Below are 18653 nucleotides of genomic sequence, written 5' to 3' on the forward strand. Positions count from 1 at the left end.
TGTTTACTATGTATAAAAAGCAGCAGTAATGTATATGATGACAACAAAAGCTTGAGCTCCCATAACTTTGTAGGCCAACTATAATGGGGTATTTATCATGAGAGTGGGACCAAACCTGTACCTCGCCAGCTGCCACGGCTGCTCAGCATCTGTTTCTACTATTACCATGGAAACAAAAGCATGGCTTCACACACACACACACACACTCTCTCTCTCTCTCTGGTGTTTCCTGTTGGACTATGAAGTGAAGACATCGAAGTGACCGGAAAATCTTGGAAGCGAGAAAGTGGCTTCTTGTTCGTTAAAGTCACACTATGGCATCTCCATTTCATGAACAGTACTGCGTGAGAATAGCATTTATGAGACCCTATATAAAATCCAAAGCTTATTATACTCTGTCGGTTGTGTTTTGCTCCTTTTTCATCCGAAAAGAGGTTTGAAATCACGAAGAAAAGGAGGAAGAGAACTCAAGTCTCCCCATTATCCCTCTGACTCCCATCGGCAAATGATCTCATCATTAGTGCTTATGAAAGCAAATATTTCAAGGAAGAAAGCTGTGTTGCAAGAGATATAAAGGTCCAGTCTTGTCAGTCTATTTGAAACAGATAGTAATCTTCCAACCTTATGAGAACAAAAAGGAAAAAGAATGATCCGAGGAAGGTTTACCCTCAGAAACATGAAGCTCATCAGGAGAGCAGCTGTTGGTTGAGAGGAATGAAGCCTGGTCCGAGTTCAAATAGTTCATCCCACCATGCATGCATGTGCGCCACATGACCTCGAGCCAGACAACATTCCCCTTAACCTAACCTCAACAGAAGTTGGAGTCCTACGCAAGAAGAAGAACATGAAGAAGAAGAAGCCATAGGGAGAGAGAGAGAGAGAAGGGGATGGGGAGAGTCGAAAGTGAGTGTATGGTTTTGAAGAGGTGGGAGAGAGAACGGGGATGACTAGCCGTACTTATTCCACAGTTAAATATCAATGACATTTGGCAATAACTGCGCAACTCACCATTAAACATCAATGCCGCTGCTTCCTCTCCCGTGTTCTTACTTCTCTCTCCCTCTAGATTTGCACCTGATACAGCGTTTTTCTTTCATTTCCCAGGAAGCTATATATGGGCTGTTCTCAGCTTATGTTGGCAGGTGGTACCTATGGTGCATGCTCTTTCCCTATAACCCGACAAGTGCCTGTAACCCTACGCTCCTCCCAAACCTTTCATCATTGCCTTATTATTTGTTTCCTCGCTCATCCCACCCGCCACACGTACGCTTCCTTCACTCCTCCTCCGCTGATCTCAGCGTACCGTAGGTTGGTTTGTTTAGGGCTTCAGGTCTGTGACACTTCAAAGTAAATGCATTATTACCAATCTTCGCAAGTATAGATGGACAGGTAAGATTGCAATTCCGGCACCATGAAGAAACCGACGGCGGATGTGAAAGGGGGAAAGCGACAGGAGCAACAGGCACCGTACGATCGCCGAGATGTAGGGCCCCACGTCGCTTGGTCGCATGTTGGTGACAGGCCCATGTGGGCCGCACGTGGACTCGACACTGCCCTCCCGACGCGGCAATTATGGGCTCATGATGATCGTGACGCGGGGTGGGGTCGGTCCGGGTTCGGTCGGAACGACCTCTCCACGTGGACGACGGCATAGGGAAGGACGGGATGGGGAACCATTCCAATGATTTATATGTCTCTGTTACGTTTTTTAGGCACGATTGACACAATGTAGATGGCACCCGTTATTTTCCATCGTTATATAATCAGACATAAGCATGCATCTTAAGACATCGGAATGATATATAGCCGATATTTACCTATTCAATCGAGTACCAAATATCAAAATGTATAGTTGGATACCTACATATATATTGATTATTTTATTTATGATATTATTAGGAAAAAAATATTGTTAACATCGTGATCAATTTGATGTTATTCAGACCTGTATACATAACGTTGTCTAAGATATCTTCGAGATGAAAATAACAAATTTCTAATATATCACCTACATGATAACCAAGGTCGAGAAAAATTTCTCATCCCGATCTCAATAATGTTCAAGTTAGTAACTCGAATGTATGAGTACGAATAGTTCTTCTTTCTTTATTTAAGTTAAAACGAGTTTTTATATTTAATCAAGGGTAAGGAACTTATCATTTAATATTAGATTATGAGATAGAAATTATTAGGTAAAATTTCAAGGACGTTGAGAAATCTCGGATGAAACGAGAACATTCCACATGATGTTGAGAGTACAAAAATTACTTTTGAGCTTAGCTAAAAATCTCACTGTTTCACATAATACACATTTATGCAAATCATATCGAGAAATCGAAGGGCAAAATAAATACAACTGAATATCTAATATGCAAACTTGGAGTGAAAGATCACATAAATCAAACAAGAAATGATTTTGCTTGATTGATCCCCTTCACCACAAACATATGTCTATTTAGGTCCAGTATTTGATAGAAGAGGGTGTAATTCAAATGCAGAAACGAGAGAATTAACTGACATATAACATGTACTATGATGTTCTGGCATTTAAAATGAAACCATAGATTTCAAGTCAAATCTTTCTCCGGACTATTGACTTAACCAAAGCATCTGAATCAAATTTAGTTCACTGGGGGGTTCCGTGCTCGTTTCCTGCCACCCTGACTGAAGTTAACAGTAGAGACCAACTTTGCAGCCAAAGAAGATACAAAATCTGCAGTTTCAGAGAGCTCTTTCTTCATTCCTGAAACCGTGGACTCCATGAATTCTTTATACTCTGACACAGCATCAATCAGAGCCAACAGTTCACTTGCACACAACTGAGTTTCTTCGTCACTCTCTTTGGTTGTAATCTGTAGCTCATTCTCAGAGTTCTAAAAAAATGCACAAAGCCAATTGATGTGTTATAATGGAAGAAACATAAATATCTAATTAGCTTTTGTGTCTAAAAAAGAATCAGGAGAGCCAACAAATCTACCTTTAAAAATTCTTCTGCCTCCTTTTCAATTATACTCAACTGATGTTCCTTATTCATGAACTCCCCTTTTATTTTCTCAGCTTCTGCAGCACATTTAGATGCATATTCTTCAGCTTCATTCTTCAAGAAAGTCAGGCGAGCCTCAGCCTAGAAAAGACACATAGAGTTATCACATAAAGCAGAAATGATAGATTGACTCGTAGGAACGTAGAGTTATTATGCAAGGGAAGCATCATGATTCTGAAGGCATGGGTTACACAGAGCTTAGAACTGGATCGGTGAAATGAGCCCAGCAACATCCGCTGCATCATACATAACTTCCAACATACAAAAATATTTATAATTCAACCACATATCTAACCAAATCAAGGATTAATGTTAAGGGCACAATAGATCCAAAACAGCAGCAGCTTCCATCAGTTCTGTCCAAATTCATCAGTCCAATTTAGGTACGATTTCTGCCAAACCCACCTAGTTTCATTTGACATGATATGTTTTAAAACAATTTCTGATTATTTTCTGAGATATGTTTTAATATCATGGACCATCAGAAGTAAGCTTGAATGTATTTGGTTTCAAATGTCTATCAAATGAAAATGGATGCCTTCATTCATGAACATTTATATTCTCAGTATTTTCTTTCTGATTGGACCAAGATTCCAAGTTTCAACATAAAATATCCAGTATAGGAAAAAAAAAATGAGAGATTACTAATTCAACTATTTGCATATTTTGAATGAAGATTTTATAATAAAAAAATCTTGAATATTGACACATGCATTTGAAAATTGAAGGAAATACTTGAAGAGTATTATTATGCCATTTTCACCCAAACCATGATATAAAGAAAATCACTACAAAATATTTAGACATTGTCTAATCTTTTGGAACCAATCTCCCAAACCACAAACTGATAAAAATATCCATAACTGCTAAACGATATGTCAAAAGTTGAACCAAACCATATACAAAAAGTCATGCATTTTATGAGATAAGTTTTGAATCATGATCCTTAGAGCTTTTCCTCGGAATCAAGAAATTCAATAAATAAAAAATCAAACAAAAAATTTAAAAGAGGAAAGGTGTATTCCAATTCTTTCATAGTTCAAGCATAAAAAATTCAACCATGTCGAGGAAGAATTTCATGACTGAGAAATAAGAACAAATTTACAAAACAAAAGAAGTAATTTACCGGCCATATTTTTATTCTTCAATCTTTAAATTCAGCAAGAAATTAAATATCATCCATACTGGTGTATACAGATCAATATTTTCCTGTCTGCAACCAACTGGGTTATGGACTGGGCACTTCTCATTTAGTTCGGTTCTATATATGATGTACCATCTGGTAAGCTCATTGTCCCAGACTTACTGAGCAGTAAATAGTCTGATACAGAACTCTACCAGCCAGTAAGCTTACTGCCCAATACTTCTAATCTATTTTTCCTTCTATTTTAAAGGTTGTGAGTCACAACAATATATAATTTTCTTTTCTTATTTCTATTTTCTCATTCTCATGCTCTCACCTTTTTCACATGCTCTCTCTTACTTTCTTTCACATACTCTTTTCTCCCCTCCGCCACCACCTTCTACACTTCCTGCAGCATCATGCCACCATCTACTCTCCCCTGCCACATCACCACTGTCTACTTCTTGTCAAGATTGTTATTTTCTCCACCTACTACTGGTACGCTTCTTGCTCTGCTCCTCTTTCTTCTGGGTCTCCTTCTTCTCCTCCTGCTCTAGTCCTACTCTTCTCCTCCTGCACTTGGATCTGCTAACATATACACATGAGAATATAGCAAGTGCAATAAATTGGCAAATTGACCTTTCCCCATACCCCATGACAGTGAGAGCCAACATTTGTTCTTTTTTTAACCAAAGAACCATCTTAAACTTCCTTTCACCTAGAAATGTGTAGGCATTAGAAATGATAAAGAAACAAGCAACTCTTGCTCCTGATTATTTACATGAGAAGAGGTGAGCAAACTATTAGTCTTGGATTCAGACATTCTTCTCTAAGGTATATTAGAAAAAGCAATGCTTATCAGAACAACACTAAACCCAAAAAAATATCACCGACTAATAACAACAAACTCCCACTGGATGAGACATTATAGGAAACTCTGGTAAGTACTTATATATGTGTTAGCAAAGAGAGAGAGATACATGGAGATACTTAAATTGTAATAAAGTAAAATAAGAACCTCATCTATTTTGGCCTGAAAAGATGCAAGATTGTTCCTTTTCTCCTCAAGTACTTTAGCATTTTCTTGTGATTGTTCTTGTAAAGTAATTGACTCCTCCAACTTTGAGACTGATATTTTCTTCGTGTCCTCAGAAAGGGCAACAAGTGCAGGTTTTAGGATACTCTTGTAATTAATCCCCAAGACCTCAGCTGGTGAAGAACCTTTAGAATTTAGCACATACTGAAAATCAATCCCAAGCTTTAACCTGAGAAGTTAGTAGAAGAACACTTGATCATCTTTCAAAATTAACAACAAAGAAAAACATTCATAGTAATACAGACATCACTCGACTGAAGCTACAAGCAAGCATGTACGAGTCAATCTAGAACAAGTAATTTTGTTCTACTTGGTTTCGTCTTTTTATATGCCTTAGGATATTTAAGGTTTTTTGACATGACCAAACTCATTGCAATTTTGCAATTTCTAACCTACTCTATGTTCAAAGGACAAAAGGTTTATTAGATAGCATGAATAGCAAAGGCTACAAATATGATTATTTCATTCAATCTATGTTCTTGAATAACCTAACAATACATCTTCCAGCATAGCAATAGCACATCTGTCTAACACCATGATCAAAGTATACATCAGTGATGCGTACCGATAAGACTGAGACACTCAGCTGCAGCTAACCTTATGATCTTGGAGATTTTGATACCTGAATAATGTACTTGACAAGTTTTAAATCTATCATACACATCAATTCCCTACATATTTTTTTCATGCTACAAAAATGAATCACATGGTCATGATCAGTTCAGTCCATATTGAAAACAGTTCCTCAAGTATGCATCATCGATATCAAGATGGTTGTCAACAAAGAATATTTTCAAATTTTACCAATGAAATGGTACATCTAACAAAGCTAACCAATATATTTGAATCATGTATCTAAAACATTCAACAAAATGATCTGTACAGACAGGGAGTAGACCCCTGAAACTATTCATTTTTTTAACCTGATTTTATATGGAGGATTTCAATCTTGAGCTGTAACAGCTTATGGGGTGTGATATCACTTGATATAATTTGAATAAGGCCATGATGTTGAAGACAAAAACAGGTAAATCAAATTGGAAAATGAGCATGACCCAAATGGCAGAATAATTTGTCCAACAATCAATCTAGTCAACATAATATATAGGTTCAGTTTAATTTAATCCAAAACAAACAAATGATTCAGCAAAATTAATAGTATCAAACATACGAATGATCTAACATGAAAGCTATAGTTTAGTAGATGGTATGAAAGGATTCCTAAAGAAACTTACATGGCATCAGAATCATTGAAATAAGATGCCAAACCAAGCAGATTGCTGAACAATGGCTTTTACAGCTTATTACTAGTTAAATGCATAAAAGAATCATGACAGCAAAATTGAGTGGCTGGATTATGAACTAGATCAAGAAGAAAGAGGAGTACCTTCTCACAGCCTGATTGCACTGTTCCAAGAGTACCTCAGTTTCATGGATCTTCCTGCTGACAGTTTCCTCGAGTTCCCATGCCTTCTCCTCCAAAGCATTTCTCCCTATCTCTGCATCTGCGATGTCCCTCTCAACTGCCTGCATCTCCCTTTTCATCCTCTCCACATCACGCACGTTCACAGCCTGTGTATCGATCCTCCTATGCAGTTCTTCATTCTCCTCGCACAGCCTCTTGCTCTCCTTCTCCTTGGCCTCCAGCTCCTTCTCCCACTCTCCCAGTGCAGACTCCATCGCAGCCACCTTCCCGCCCCAAGAGTCCACCACCGCCTGGAACTTCTTGACATCCTCCACCAGCATGCCTTTCTCCCGCTCGAGGGCCTTCTTCTTCGATGGCTCCGCTTGCAGAGCTTGGAGCTTGGCCTCGAGCTCGGTGGCCTCTTTCTCAAGGGCATCAATGGCTGCAGCGGTGTTGGCAGCCTGGTGCTGGGCCTTGCCGAGGTACTCCTCATCGAGCTCCTCCACGGCGTCATCCTCGCCGCTGATGAAGAGGGAATAGCTGCGGGTGACGAAGAGGAGGAGGTCGTTGGGTTGATCCTGCTGAGGTGACGATGAGGCGGCGAGGTGGTCGGAAACGCGGGCAAGCTGGATGAGCCAGTAGAGGACGGAGAGGAGGTGAGGCCAGGCGTGGGGGGTGCCGGGGGCCTTGAGAGCGGAGCGATTGAGCTTGAGGGGGCAATGGAGGTTGCGGAGGAGGGCTGGAAGGTCGTCGTCTAGGTCGTCGAGGGGCCAGTCCATGCGAGCGAGGATGAAGCGGAGCGCTTCGGTGATGTCGCGGGCGGCGGGGAGCGGCGGTCTGAGGGAGACCGGGGCGGAGTGGGAGGTGAGGAAGGCGTTGACGGCGCGGAGGGCGGAGGACTGGGCGGAGCGGTCAGTCAGGAGGGCAGAGGCGGGGCGGCCACCCGCGGAGGAGGGGCGGCCGCTGCAGAGGCTGGCGTCGGAGTCGCGGCCGCCGGCGACCGAAGCGAAGTCGAAGTGACGAGCCACGTCGAAGGGCGACGGAAGGGGCGCTGCCCTGTCTGGGGGGCCGGTGGTGGCCTTGGTGTACCGCCGACGAACACCGCGGCCTCCTCCTCCTGCTGCTCCTCGCATCCCTAATCTTGCAGTTTCCCGCTTCCGGTCGAACATTTCTTCGAACGCGATTTAAAAAGTAGAAAGATGAAACCCCAAACGAACACAGTCCGAGGCGCCTCTTACAAGCCCGGCCCAAATGCTTTAAAGAATATGGATCATATTTAATTCCCAAATTGCACTTATGTAAAATAAAATTGCATACAATTAAATGTTGCACTTGTGCAACTACTGGAAATAAAATGTTCATATCAATTTCTTGTAATTTCTTTCCAATAAAACACAATCCATCTGAGAGATACCCTTTATCTCAAATGTATACTAAGTACATTTGTCATCCATGAATCTTAGTCGTCTTTCATGGACTTGATGATATACCTACCTTCAAAGGTTTTGTGGGTACGTCCAATCGAAGGGGCTTTGATACACCGACATAAACAGAAATTACAATTGACGGAGGTTTTAACCTTGTTGGGTTTAGATGCATACAAGACGGTATACGTCTAATTAGATGTAGTAATAGGAGAGGCCCATCAGCTAAGACATATAAATACCATTAAATTTCTTCATGTATCTTTTACCAAAATCCAAGAATGCATAATTACCATTTATCGGATGTTTGGCAGCTCCTTTCATCCGTATTTCTGCATCTCATGCGTGTTTTCTGCACAGATGACCGCCTGACATCTTCATACACAACTGCAGTGAAAACCGTTCACAATGTCTCTAATGAGTTCCGCTTCCATGTGGATGACACCCTTTACGCTCTCTTTGTTGGCTGCAATAGAACTGCTGCAACCTCAAGAGCAACACCATTATGCAGCAACAAGGTACATTAGTCATCTGTAGCACCTACAATTATCTTCGGATCATGGCCCCAGAGCTTCAGCTCGCAGCGAAGGAGGTCAAGCATCTCATATATGTCATCAGACTGCGGATGTGACCCATCTCCAGCTACAAACTCATGGATCTCGCAACCGATCTCGATGCTGCTACACCCTGGTGTCTTTGTCACTCCGACGGCCTTCATCTTGCTTCGGATTGCACCGACGCCGTCCCACTGCCCATCCGCAGCATAAATATTTGACAGGAGCACGTAATTGGAGTCACATTCTGGCTCTAATTGCAGAAGGTATGCTGTCACTCTCTCTGCTAGTTGGATATCCCCGTGCACCCTGCAAGCAGCCAGAAGTGAGCTCAAGACTACCTCATTTGGCCGGAAAGGCATGCTCTCGATCGTGCTCACGGCTTCCTCCAACCTCCCAGCCCGGCTGAGTAGATCCACCAAACAACCGAAGTGCTCAACTCTCGGTGGCAACTTGTAGTGTTCCCTCATCAGATCGTAAAACTTCAGGCCTTCATGTACCAAACCAGCATGACTACAGGCGGTAAGCACACCTGTGAAGCTCACTCCATCGGGCCCGAATCCCTCACTCCGCATCATCTTGAAATGCTCAATAGCCTCATGGCAGCAACCATTCACTGCAAATCCAACAACAATGGAATTCCAAGACACCAGTGTTCTCGTGCACATTCTTTCGAACAGCTGGTGAGCGAAATCGACACGGCCGCACCTTGAGTACATGTCGATGAGGGAATTGGCCAGCCGAACATTGTTCGAGAGGCCATGGTTCTTGACGTACCGATGCACCCAAAGCCCATGGTTGAGAGCTCCCAGGCTAGTGCAAGCCGCAATGACTGCTAGGATCGTCACGTAATCTGCATCGATCCTGCTGAGCTGCATCGCTCGAAAACAATCCAATGCCTCCTCGACAAGACCATTCTTGACGCACCCGTCAATCACCACGGTCCAAGATACCTTATCTTTCCTCGGCATTCTGTTGAACCAAGACAAGGCATGGTCGACGTCCCCAGCCCGCATGTACCCAGCGATCATGGTGTTGAAGGAGACCGTGTTCTTAACGGGCATTCGGTCGAACACCTCGCCAGCGAGGTCTGCCCGGCCGCACTTGGCGTACATATCGACGAGGGCGGTGGAGAAAACGACGAGTTCCTCAGGAGCAGCGTCCGGGCGCCTTCGCTTGAGGGACTGAGCGTGAATGGCGCACCCAAGGGGAAGGGCGGAGGGGTAGGATGGGAAGTCGGCGCAGGCGGAGAGGAGGGCGACGAGGGTGACGTTGTTGGGGTTGACGCCTGCAGAAAGCATGTCTCCAAAGGCGCATGCAGCGTCGGACAGGCGGCCGCGTCGGGCTTGGCGGGCGATGGCAGCGGTCCATGAGACGACATCCCGCGCCGAACAATGCTCGACAGAAGAGGAGAGATTTGGGAGAGTGGTGGAGGAAAGGTGTCGTCGGGGAAGAGGGCGAGTGTGTGGTTGGGGCCGCCGCGGCGGCGGTGAAGGAACGGGAGGGAGTTGAGTGAGAGTTTGAGCGGCCATCTTGCGTCTACAAGATGACAGCTACATTGCTGAGGTTACAGATTGCTTATGACCTTAAACCCCATCATCCAAGCCACTCTACTCTCGTGGTAAAGCCGCGAAGGGTATTCATCCCATTTCTGCCATTAATCTCAACCGCCCATCTCATATGATCAAATCAACAATCTGAGATGGACGGCTTTTAAGCGACCTTTATAACCGAGGCCACTAAGCAAGCACAAATACCGACGGCTACAATCTCAGAAGCATATAAAAAACCAGGGGCAAGCGATGCGCAACATAGGCGCATTCGAAAACCAAAATGATCTATGTATACATGTAGGATTTAAGACGCTCATACCAGCAGAATTCAACGACAATTAGTTATTTAAATACCATGATATAACTAAGTAGTTTCAATAAAATAATACATATTTGTTTGTAATATGTACCTCTGTGAAATATGAATTTGATTACACTAAATGCATATCGTTGCCATTTCCTATCAACTACAATTGATAATATCACTTCAACTCATATAATAGACATGACTCCTGTACCAATAAGTGTAGGTCGATATATTTTCCGCCCTACTAAAAAATAATTACTTAGGCAAGTAAACGATTGACCAAAAATGTATATAGAAAAAGCCTTGATAGAAACAAAACAGTCAGAGATGACTAGACCATACGATGGAAAAAGCAAATTTCCAATAATTATAAAGACAAATTTTTTCAAATTAATCCATTTCCCCAGACGATTTCATTATGCAAAAAGAGAACACTGTGGAGAAAGCCTTAAAGTTCACATGCCATAGTTCGATAGACTCGTGCAATTATAACCTTATTATGCATTTTCAAATTCATTTCAGCAGTTAAAGGCAAAAGAACTCATTGATCCTTTCAACCAACCTCTCCGCTGAACAACTCATTTCAAGTATATATATCGATGAGAAATCCACTTCAGAAACTGAGTCTTCATGAAGCTGCAACAGACAAGCTGCTGCAATGCAGATTTGCCGGCACAATCTTTAACAGCCTCTGTTTCTCATGCTGAAAAAAAAAAAAAAAGATGGGAAAGAGATGCAACATAAGCAGTCGGATATAGAACAATGATAATATCAACCACATAGATGTGAAAGAAGTTACCTTCTTAAGAAAGGCATCAATCTCCTCCTTTGTTAGAGCTTCCTCCCCAGCATTTTTATCCCATCCAAGAGACTGTAAGAAGGCTTCTTCTTCTGGGTCAACAGCAATGTCCAAATAACTAGTTTCTCCATTACCAGCATGAGATCTCCGAGACTCATCAGAGGCACAATGATATCTGTTCAAACAATTTCTGTTATCTGTTAAATGGAACAAACCAGATGCTGACAGAAAGCTGTTCTTTCCCATACGGACAGGGGAAACGATTTGAAGGTTCTCAGTTTCTGACATCTCCAAGCTTTATGTGGTTTCAATAGAAGCTGGCTCTGAAATACTACCTGAACTAGTCCATGATTTCTTCCTAAGTAAATTAAAGATATCATTCCTATTCTGGGCTTGAGACAGAGAGTTTTCTTTCCCCAAACGAGTCATGAACCAAGGCACCATTCTTGTTGTCATCTTTAACCTTTTGGTAAGTTGGGCTCTTCAAAAGAATTACTGCACTAGATGGAACAAGGCCAATGGAGTTCATTATTTCACCGATACCTGGGCCATCTTTTGCAGTGGGTAGATGTCATTCTTCTCTCGGTTAATAATTCAAAAGTTTCCCCATGGAGATATCTTTGTATTGTCAGATCTGGTTGGCTGTCGGACATTATGGTTTACATGTGACAGCTGGCTGATCTTAGTAACAGAGGTAAAGTTTCTGCCTCTTGCAACTTTTGATTTTGTCTTTTCTGATGAGTTGAAACTCTCAAAAGAGTACATTCTGATGAGAATTATTTTGAAATACAAATAATGCAAGAGTGAAACAAAAGGAACCAGAAAGCCATTGCCTTCACAAACAGAAAATGTGGAAGAAGAAACAGAAGAACAAGATGCACAGCCAACACTCTTTAACCACTCATAACAAAGATCTTTAGCTTATTAGCTGACCACATCCACTATACATCTCATGAGAACCATATAATAAGACAAAGGCTAATCTCCTGTAGAACAGGATAAAGTAATAAAATATGTACCCGTTGCAGCTTAAATAACTTTCAAATTTCTTAGACTATGAACATGAACATTTCAGCTTGTTTCTGGGGCCATGGTACAAAATCTGGGTACAGTATGTGTCTGATGCTTCTCAGATGGGTGTAAGATATTGAATTATCCAATTTTTCGAACAATTACTAAAGAATCATATACATGGAAATACTTGGAGATGCTTTGTGAATAAATATAAGAACTTTCTTATTGAAAATAGTCTATAGTGATATGTTGTTTCATGACATTTGTATCAAACATTATATTATGCTTGATAAATAATAATTGTATCTTATTTGTCTTATAGTTGTTTCTTTTTTACTTTCTCTATATTTTTTAGCATTATGTTAGCAAACCATTATATTAATGAATAGCTTAGCAATACTAGTTAACTACTAATTGTGTATCATGTTCTATAACTCAAAACCCTAACCCTTAATATAAACATCAATTATTGTTAAAACATGAAAATGTATATTATTTTTGCAATTGATAGATATATCCATACAAATCAATTCTGGTTTTGTTGGATGCTTGTCATATCTTTCTCAAACCAAACTATGGTCACAAATGACTGTTCGACTTGTCAAAGACTAGTTCAAAGATAAGCATAATTCTAAAACTTGATTTTTTAACGGGAGATAATTGAACATGCCAGAACTCAATTTGTTACAGCTCTCATTAATAAGCTCATGGACAAGATCATTTGTAAACTCTTGAACAAGCTCATTTATGCATTAGAACAGATCCACATCTTTATAAGTATGGATGGAAAAACTGCTTTCTCAAAAATAGGAACACAAAGTTCAATATGATAAAGCCATTTTGAAAATAAGATCCAAAAACCAAATATGCTAAGATTCAAATGAAGATAACAGGTCTCATAAGCTAAGGCCTTATCTGCGGGGCTGTGAAGCACTTGCACAAAAATGTGTGACAGGCCAAACTTGAACCAAAATTGAGCTTGCAAAAAATCATAATGAACTGAGCTCAAAAGTCATTTCAAACTTGATTCGAGTTTCAAGCCAAGCTTGAGTTCTCCTAATATAAGTCAAGCAGCCTGAATAGAGCATATTTCAGTTCTGCTCGATTGCAACACTGAATCAAACCAAAAAGAAAACAGACAAAATATGAGATTTTAAGATTTTCTTGTTGACATATTTGCATAATATGATATTTATTTTTTTTTCAAGAATTTAACAATGTTTCAACTATGTTGTATAAGTATCCCATATCCATGTTTATGCCCCATAAAATACACAAGCCTATTTCTTTATCTTAGATATCTTGCCAAAGTTGCAACCACAGTTGACATTCTACAAAAATAACCCTCTTGCACTTAGCTTCTAGATTTCATCACCCAAAAAGTACATCTTGCCATTCAGATCATCAAATGGCATAATTATCCTCTTACTACTTCTAATCAAGTTGTGTAAAAATGTATATTCAAACTCTACTAGTTTTCTCTTCAAAACTTGGATCTCTTGCTTGTGTCAGTTTCTGACCAATGGACTCTCTAGGGTATATTACACCTGTAAACTACTTCCTAGAGATTATATATGAAAAACAAAAATGTCAAATTGTCAGCATAAAACAAGTAGATTGACTACCCATTTCTATGGGCACTTCCATGCCATGTGCAAGAACACAACTTGAGTAAAGGGGAAAAGAGAAGAAAAGTACAAAACTACTATAAAAAAGGAATGATCAAATCATCCTCCAAGATTATCAATTAGTTTGCATCATTGGTTAACGCAAGTGCTATCCCTCTCCTAGTTCTGAGTTATCCATCAAAATATGGTTCAGTGAGCCAATAAACCCAACACTACCAAGAAGGTGGGTGGTGATTTTCATTTGTTGTATGTGCTTGTAGGTTCCACTTCAGTATGCTATTTCACATTTTTGTGTAATATAGAGATGGAAACTGGAGAGCGAAAGCAAGGAACCTTAGAATGATATCCTCTGGCAGCATGTGCTGCTTATCACTCTGACTAGAGGTTCAACTACCAATAAGGTTGAACTGACAACACGCAAACAATACTCTTGCTTTTTGGCAAGAACTTTTGCCTGAATTTGTGATGGTTGAACTTTCAGAGTAGTTTCCATGGTGTGACATCATTTTGTCTTTTGCAGTGAATTGGGACAACTGTACAAAAATCTCTTGTGCAACATTAATTGACTGAAAAGTCTTGCATCATGATGAGACTAGACTACAAACAAGAATTAATGCCCAGCATTACCACAGTCATGCTATACCTCATGATAACAAGCTTCTACAGAACTACCATTGACAACTAAATCATACATTGTAAGGGAATAACATAATCACCTAAAATATGCCACCAACATGCTCTCTAACTCAAGGACAATCAAATTCCATTCGGGCAATAATCTCAACTTGACCAAATAGATAAACAGTACACCTACCAACATATGATTTCCTTCTCTATCAAAAAACATCATCTCTTGTTTCTATATGTATTTGAGAAATAATAAACATTGCTGAAGACCAGATAATATTGTTATCTGAAGACAGCATCCAACTTGCTTCAGAAAAAAGAAAAAAGATATAAATTCATGTTTATCTTTAAATGATAACCTAAAAGGCACAACATTTGATGCATCATTCCACTTTGTCACAATAACACATGGCACAATATGCATCATACCAACTCAAGCCGGCACATGCTCAACATGCAATTCAAATATTCTCAAATAAATCATAAATCATGGCATTAACTCCATAATTTCTGTTGCAGAGACCTTCAACATGCTCATCACGGATTGCAGCAAGTAGAGTTTGTCCAAAGATTGATAACGCTTGTTAAACAACTAAAAGCACACAAAAGCACAAATTACCTTCTATAACAGACCACTTCAATAACTGTTAACTGTTCCACTAATAAATTTGTTTTAAAACCTTGTCAAAAAACTCTATCTCTTGTACTAAAAGATTTCCTACATATTACATCAAGGAGAAAATATCCACAATCTTGAAGTACTTTTTTCTGTCTATATTATCAGACAAACTCTAGTCTTTGCCAGATTCCTACTTCTATAGCGGAAAAGAGGCATTGTTAGTCTTGATGAAAAAATTTAGTCCACCATGATTAAAGATGCCAACCGACAATCTCCTACATGTCATGTTAATGTTCGACCTAAATTGCCAAACCAATATTTCAAAGTTTGAAATCACATAAAGTCCACCATAATATTTAAAAAAATAAAACTGAAAAATATGCAAATAAATAATGCTTTTATTGGAGAATCATAACATGATGCGCACCTTCAAAAATGAGTTGTACCATGAAATATAATATACATTTAAACTGCCTTTACAAAATATTTTATCCAAGGCAGAATTAAAAAAAATCATAGATTAATGTTCGTGTTTACAGAACTTCACAAGATTCTCCATGCAGCACATAACATGGCCTAACTTAGAAAGTTAATCCACACTCGTACCGTAATTTAAATGGTTGCTAGAATAAACACAGTATACTTTTATCAATCCAATTTACAAAAGATGCACAACTTTCTCAGTGTAAAGGACAAATACTTAGCTAAATACTCCTATGGAGACTGTAATTAAGGAATCAGGAAGCTTAGGCTCAAGTTCAATCAGATAGATTACTCTTTAAGGAGATTCTTCTTATCAAAGAATTTTAACAATGAGAAAGACGAAAAGAAGCAATATATTCAATCATAGTGTCAACGTAGGAAAAGATATCTTGCCAAGAAAAAAAGGAAATTATCATACCGAAGCTTTAGATGTTGGAGGCATCACAGGTATTAATTGCTTGCATTTTCTAAGAGTAAGTTACTCAATCCTCTGAGTGTCAATAGATAATTGCAGAGAAACCAATGCGAAGTTAACTAGATCTCCCTGATGAAAAAAGAAGCAACCACCATTCCATCCTATAGATTACCTGAGGAGTGTTAACAATTTGAGATGGTTCCTGAGCCAATGCCACTGATATGTTCAATCCTGCCATAGTGCTTCCCATCGCGTATGCCTGACAAAAGGGAGCAGCTTGTAGGACAGGTGAGAATGCAGTACCATTAGTTTCAACTTTAAGTGGTACTTCTGCCAGAGTTAAAGCTCCAATTATGATGGGGGAACCAAAAGGAAGACTCTGAACAGCAGTTCTAAGACCAGTAGATGATACACCACCTCCATCTGAAAAGCTCTGCTTCCCTTCAGCCCGAAGGGATGGAAAATTTTTCTCAAAGGCAATCTTGGCAATGCTACAAAATTACAAATTACACTTGCCCCAGAAGAACTGTTATTTGCACTACTTCCACGTCTTTTAGGCCAGGAGTCAACTTGCCTTCCTGCTATCATACACTGGGAATGCCTCAAGGCATCATTTTCAGCCCTACCTCCAAGAGATGAATAATGGTGGTCGAGTCCAATGCCAACCAAAGACCTATTTTCTCTATCACAGTAATCAAAACCCTTCTCCTGGAGTTTATCATGAGACCTGCGGAAACTACTGTAAGCCAGTGATTTACCAGAGCTACCTTTATCATGATTTACATAACCATTAGAGCTCAGACTCCCTTGCAAATTCCTATCTTGGTCGCCAAGTAATATATTTCTTGAACCAATCTCAATACCAATTTTACCTGTGAGAAACAAAAGTACATATTAGTAGAAAAATTTACCAAACAATACCAGTACAAGAAAACAGCAAGACAAACAACAGTAAGACTCATGATGAACTCGGAGTAATAAATACCCAAATGTTTGAAAGAGCTGGTTTGCAAGGCATTGTTGAAAGTGTCCCCGCTTGCTAATCTGTACCACTATGGAACCAATGCTGGCTCACCTCGTTCCATTTTCAGTACAGACCATTATCTATGCACAGCAAAAACCTTCTGACATCAACTCATCAAATAAATGCTATTTCCTGTACAAAACATGCTCTCAGAGGCACTCCATCAGACTATTACCAGAAGAGGGTGATGCTTGCCGAAACACCACGGCCGTTGGCGCTAAATTAGCATAATCAAGAGCAAGATTTATTCTGCCAAGAACTCTAAACTGCATAGATACCCATCCGAGACAAACAGAATGCTTGAGCTTCACACGCTTATATTGAGAGGATGAAGATTAACAGGTTTCAAACATCCACAGCATGGCGCTGAGACCAAATTCCAGGCAACAATGGCCCCCAAAAAACCAGCAACTCGCTTCAAACTCAAAAAAACCATAGGAAGAGAAGAGTTCTAATGATCAAGAAGGAGCAATCATCCAAAAGGCGGTCAAAAACCCTAAAACGACAAGCGCCGACGTGAATCAAGAACCCTAGACTCGGAACGAAGGGATTGAGAGAGGGACAAAAATGGGATTGAAGTCAAGAAAAAAAAGGAGGGAAGAAATGCCCTCCGCTTCAAAATTACGGGGTACATTGCAATGAACTCGAACCCTAACAGGCACCTATCGATGCTGAGAGCAACAATCCAATCGAAAAGAAGAAGTGAGCCAGTTGCGCCGAGGAGCGGTGCGGTTTTCGGCGAAATCTCGGACAATTGCGGCGACGAGGGGTCTTCTTGCGTGATCCACGCAAAGAAGAACAAGAGAAAACTTGTGATGGAAAGGAGGGCGGCACCCGCTTGGTCTTCTTCCGTGTTTCGCTCTCTCTCTCTCTCTCATCAAGGAAACGCTCGCTTTCTCCCGCAGTGCGTCGGTGCGTTTCTCGGAACGATGTTGGGAGGCCGGTGGGCGTGAACCAGCTTCGCTCGCCTTCTCTCGGTCGCTTGGCTCGCAGGCTTTGCTCCGGTTCGGGTTCCTTCGGCTGGGAAAGACCTACGATGGTGGTGATGGTGACGAGGAGTACCGACTCGATTAACTTGGCCTTCCGGGCAGTCATGCGGACTCGCGCTCCGGCGTTCGATTGGAACAGACGGAAGCGCGAAGGACGAGTGGCGGTGTGGGCATACGATACAGAAATCCAAGTGCACTTGAGTCGATCGATCGTGACCGTCGATCAGGAGAGTTTCGTGTGTTGGGTCGGATCGGGTTAGTATGATACAGAAATCCGGCAAGGAGATCACCTGCCTTGTCAAAAGCACGGTTCAGGGTATCCCGCGAAAGGACAGTGGACCCAGGAGCACCGTAGGGACAAATCAGCCCTGCAAATTTGACGTGTGATTCGGCCCGCCGAATTGCTCAAACTACAGCTTTGCATTCATCTATTTCATCTTTCTGCAAGCAGGAAATGCAGATCATGACATCACAAATACTACACGATTCTTAAGTCACAAAAGAGCAGTGGTTGATAATTCATTAAAGTTCCAACACAAATACCAGATGA

The 18653-nt window shown here is 40.8% G+C and overlaps 2 protein-coding genes across 2 annotated transcripts; both read right to left on the minus strand.

Annotated features, from left to right (window-relative positions):
* Window positions 1–2395: 2395 nt before the first annotated feature.
* On the minus strand, window positions 2396–7973 carry LOC135607049 (kinetochore protein NDC80 homolog). Its single transcript, XM_065098533.1, has 4 exons — window positions 6650–7973; window positions 5185–5431; window positions 2978–3124; window positions 2396–2873 (listed from the first exon to the last, which is right to left on the minus strand). The coding sequence occupies exons 1-4, from the start codon at window positions 7834–7836 to the stop codon at window positions 2622–2624; spliced, it is 1833 nt and encodes a 610-aa protein (XP_064954605.1). The 5' UTR covers window positions 7837–7973; the 3' UTR covers window positions 2396–2621.
* Window positions 7974–8011: 38 nt separating this feature from the next.
* On the minus strand, window positions 8012–10310 carry LOC135607050 (pentatricopeptide repeat-containing protein At1g05750, chloroplastic-like). The gene has a single exon (XM_065098536.1). It carries the CDS (start codon window positions 10175–10177, stop codon window positions 8615–8617), a length of 1563 nt encoding a protein of 520 aa, XP_064954608.1. The 5' UTR covers window positions 10178–10310; the 3' UTR covers window positions 8012–8614.
* Between the last annotated feature and the right edge of the window lie 8343 nt (window positions 10311–18653).

Source organism: Musa acuminata, chromosome BXJ2-3 (genome assembly GCF_036884655.1).
Source record: "Musa acuminata AAA Group cultivar baxijiao chromosome BXJ2-3, Cavendish_Baxijiao_AAA, whole genome shotgun sequence".
In the NCBI taxonomy this organism is placed as follows: Eukaryota; Viridiplantae; Streptophyta; class Magnoliopsida; order Zingiberales; family Musaceae; genus Musa; species Musa acuminata.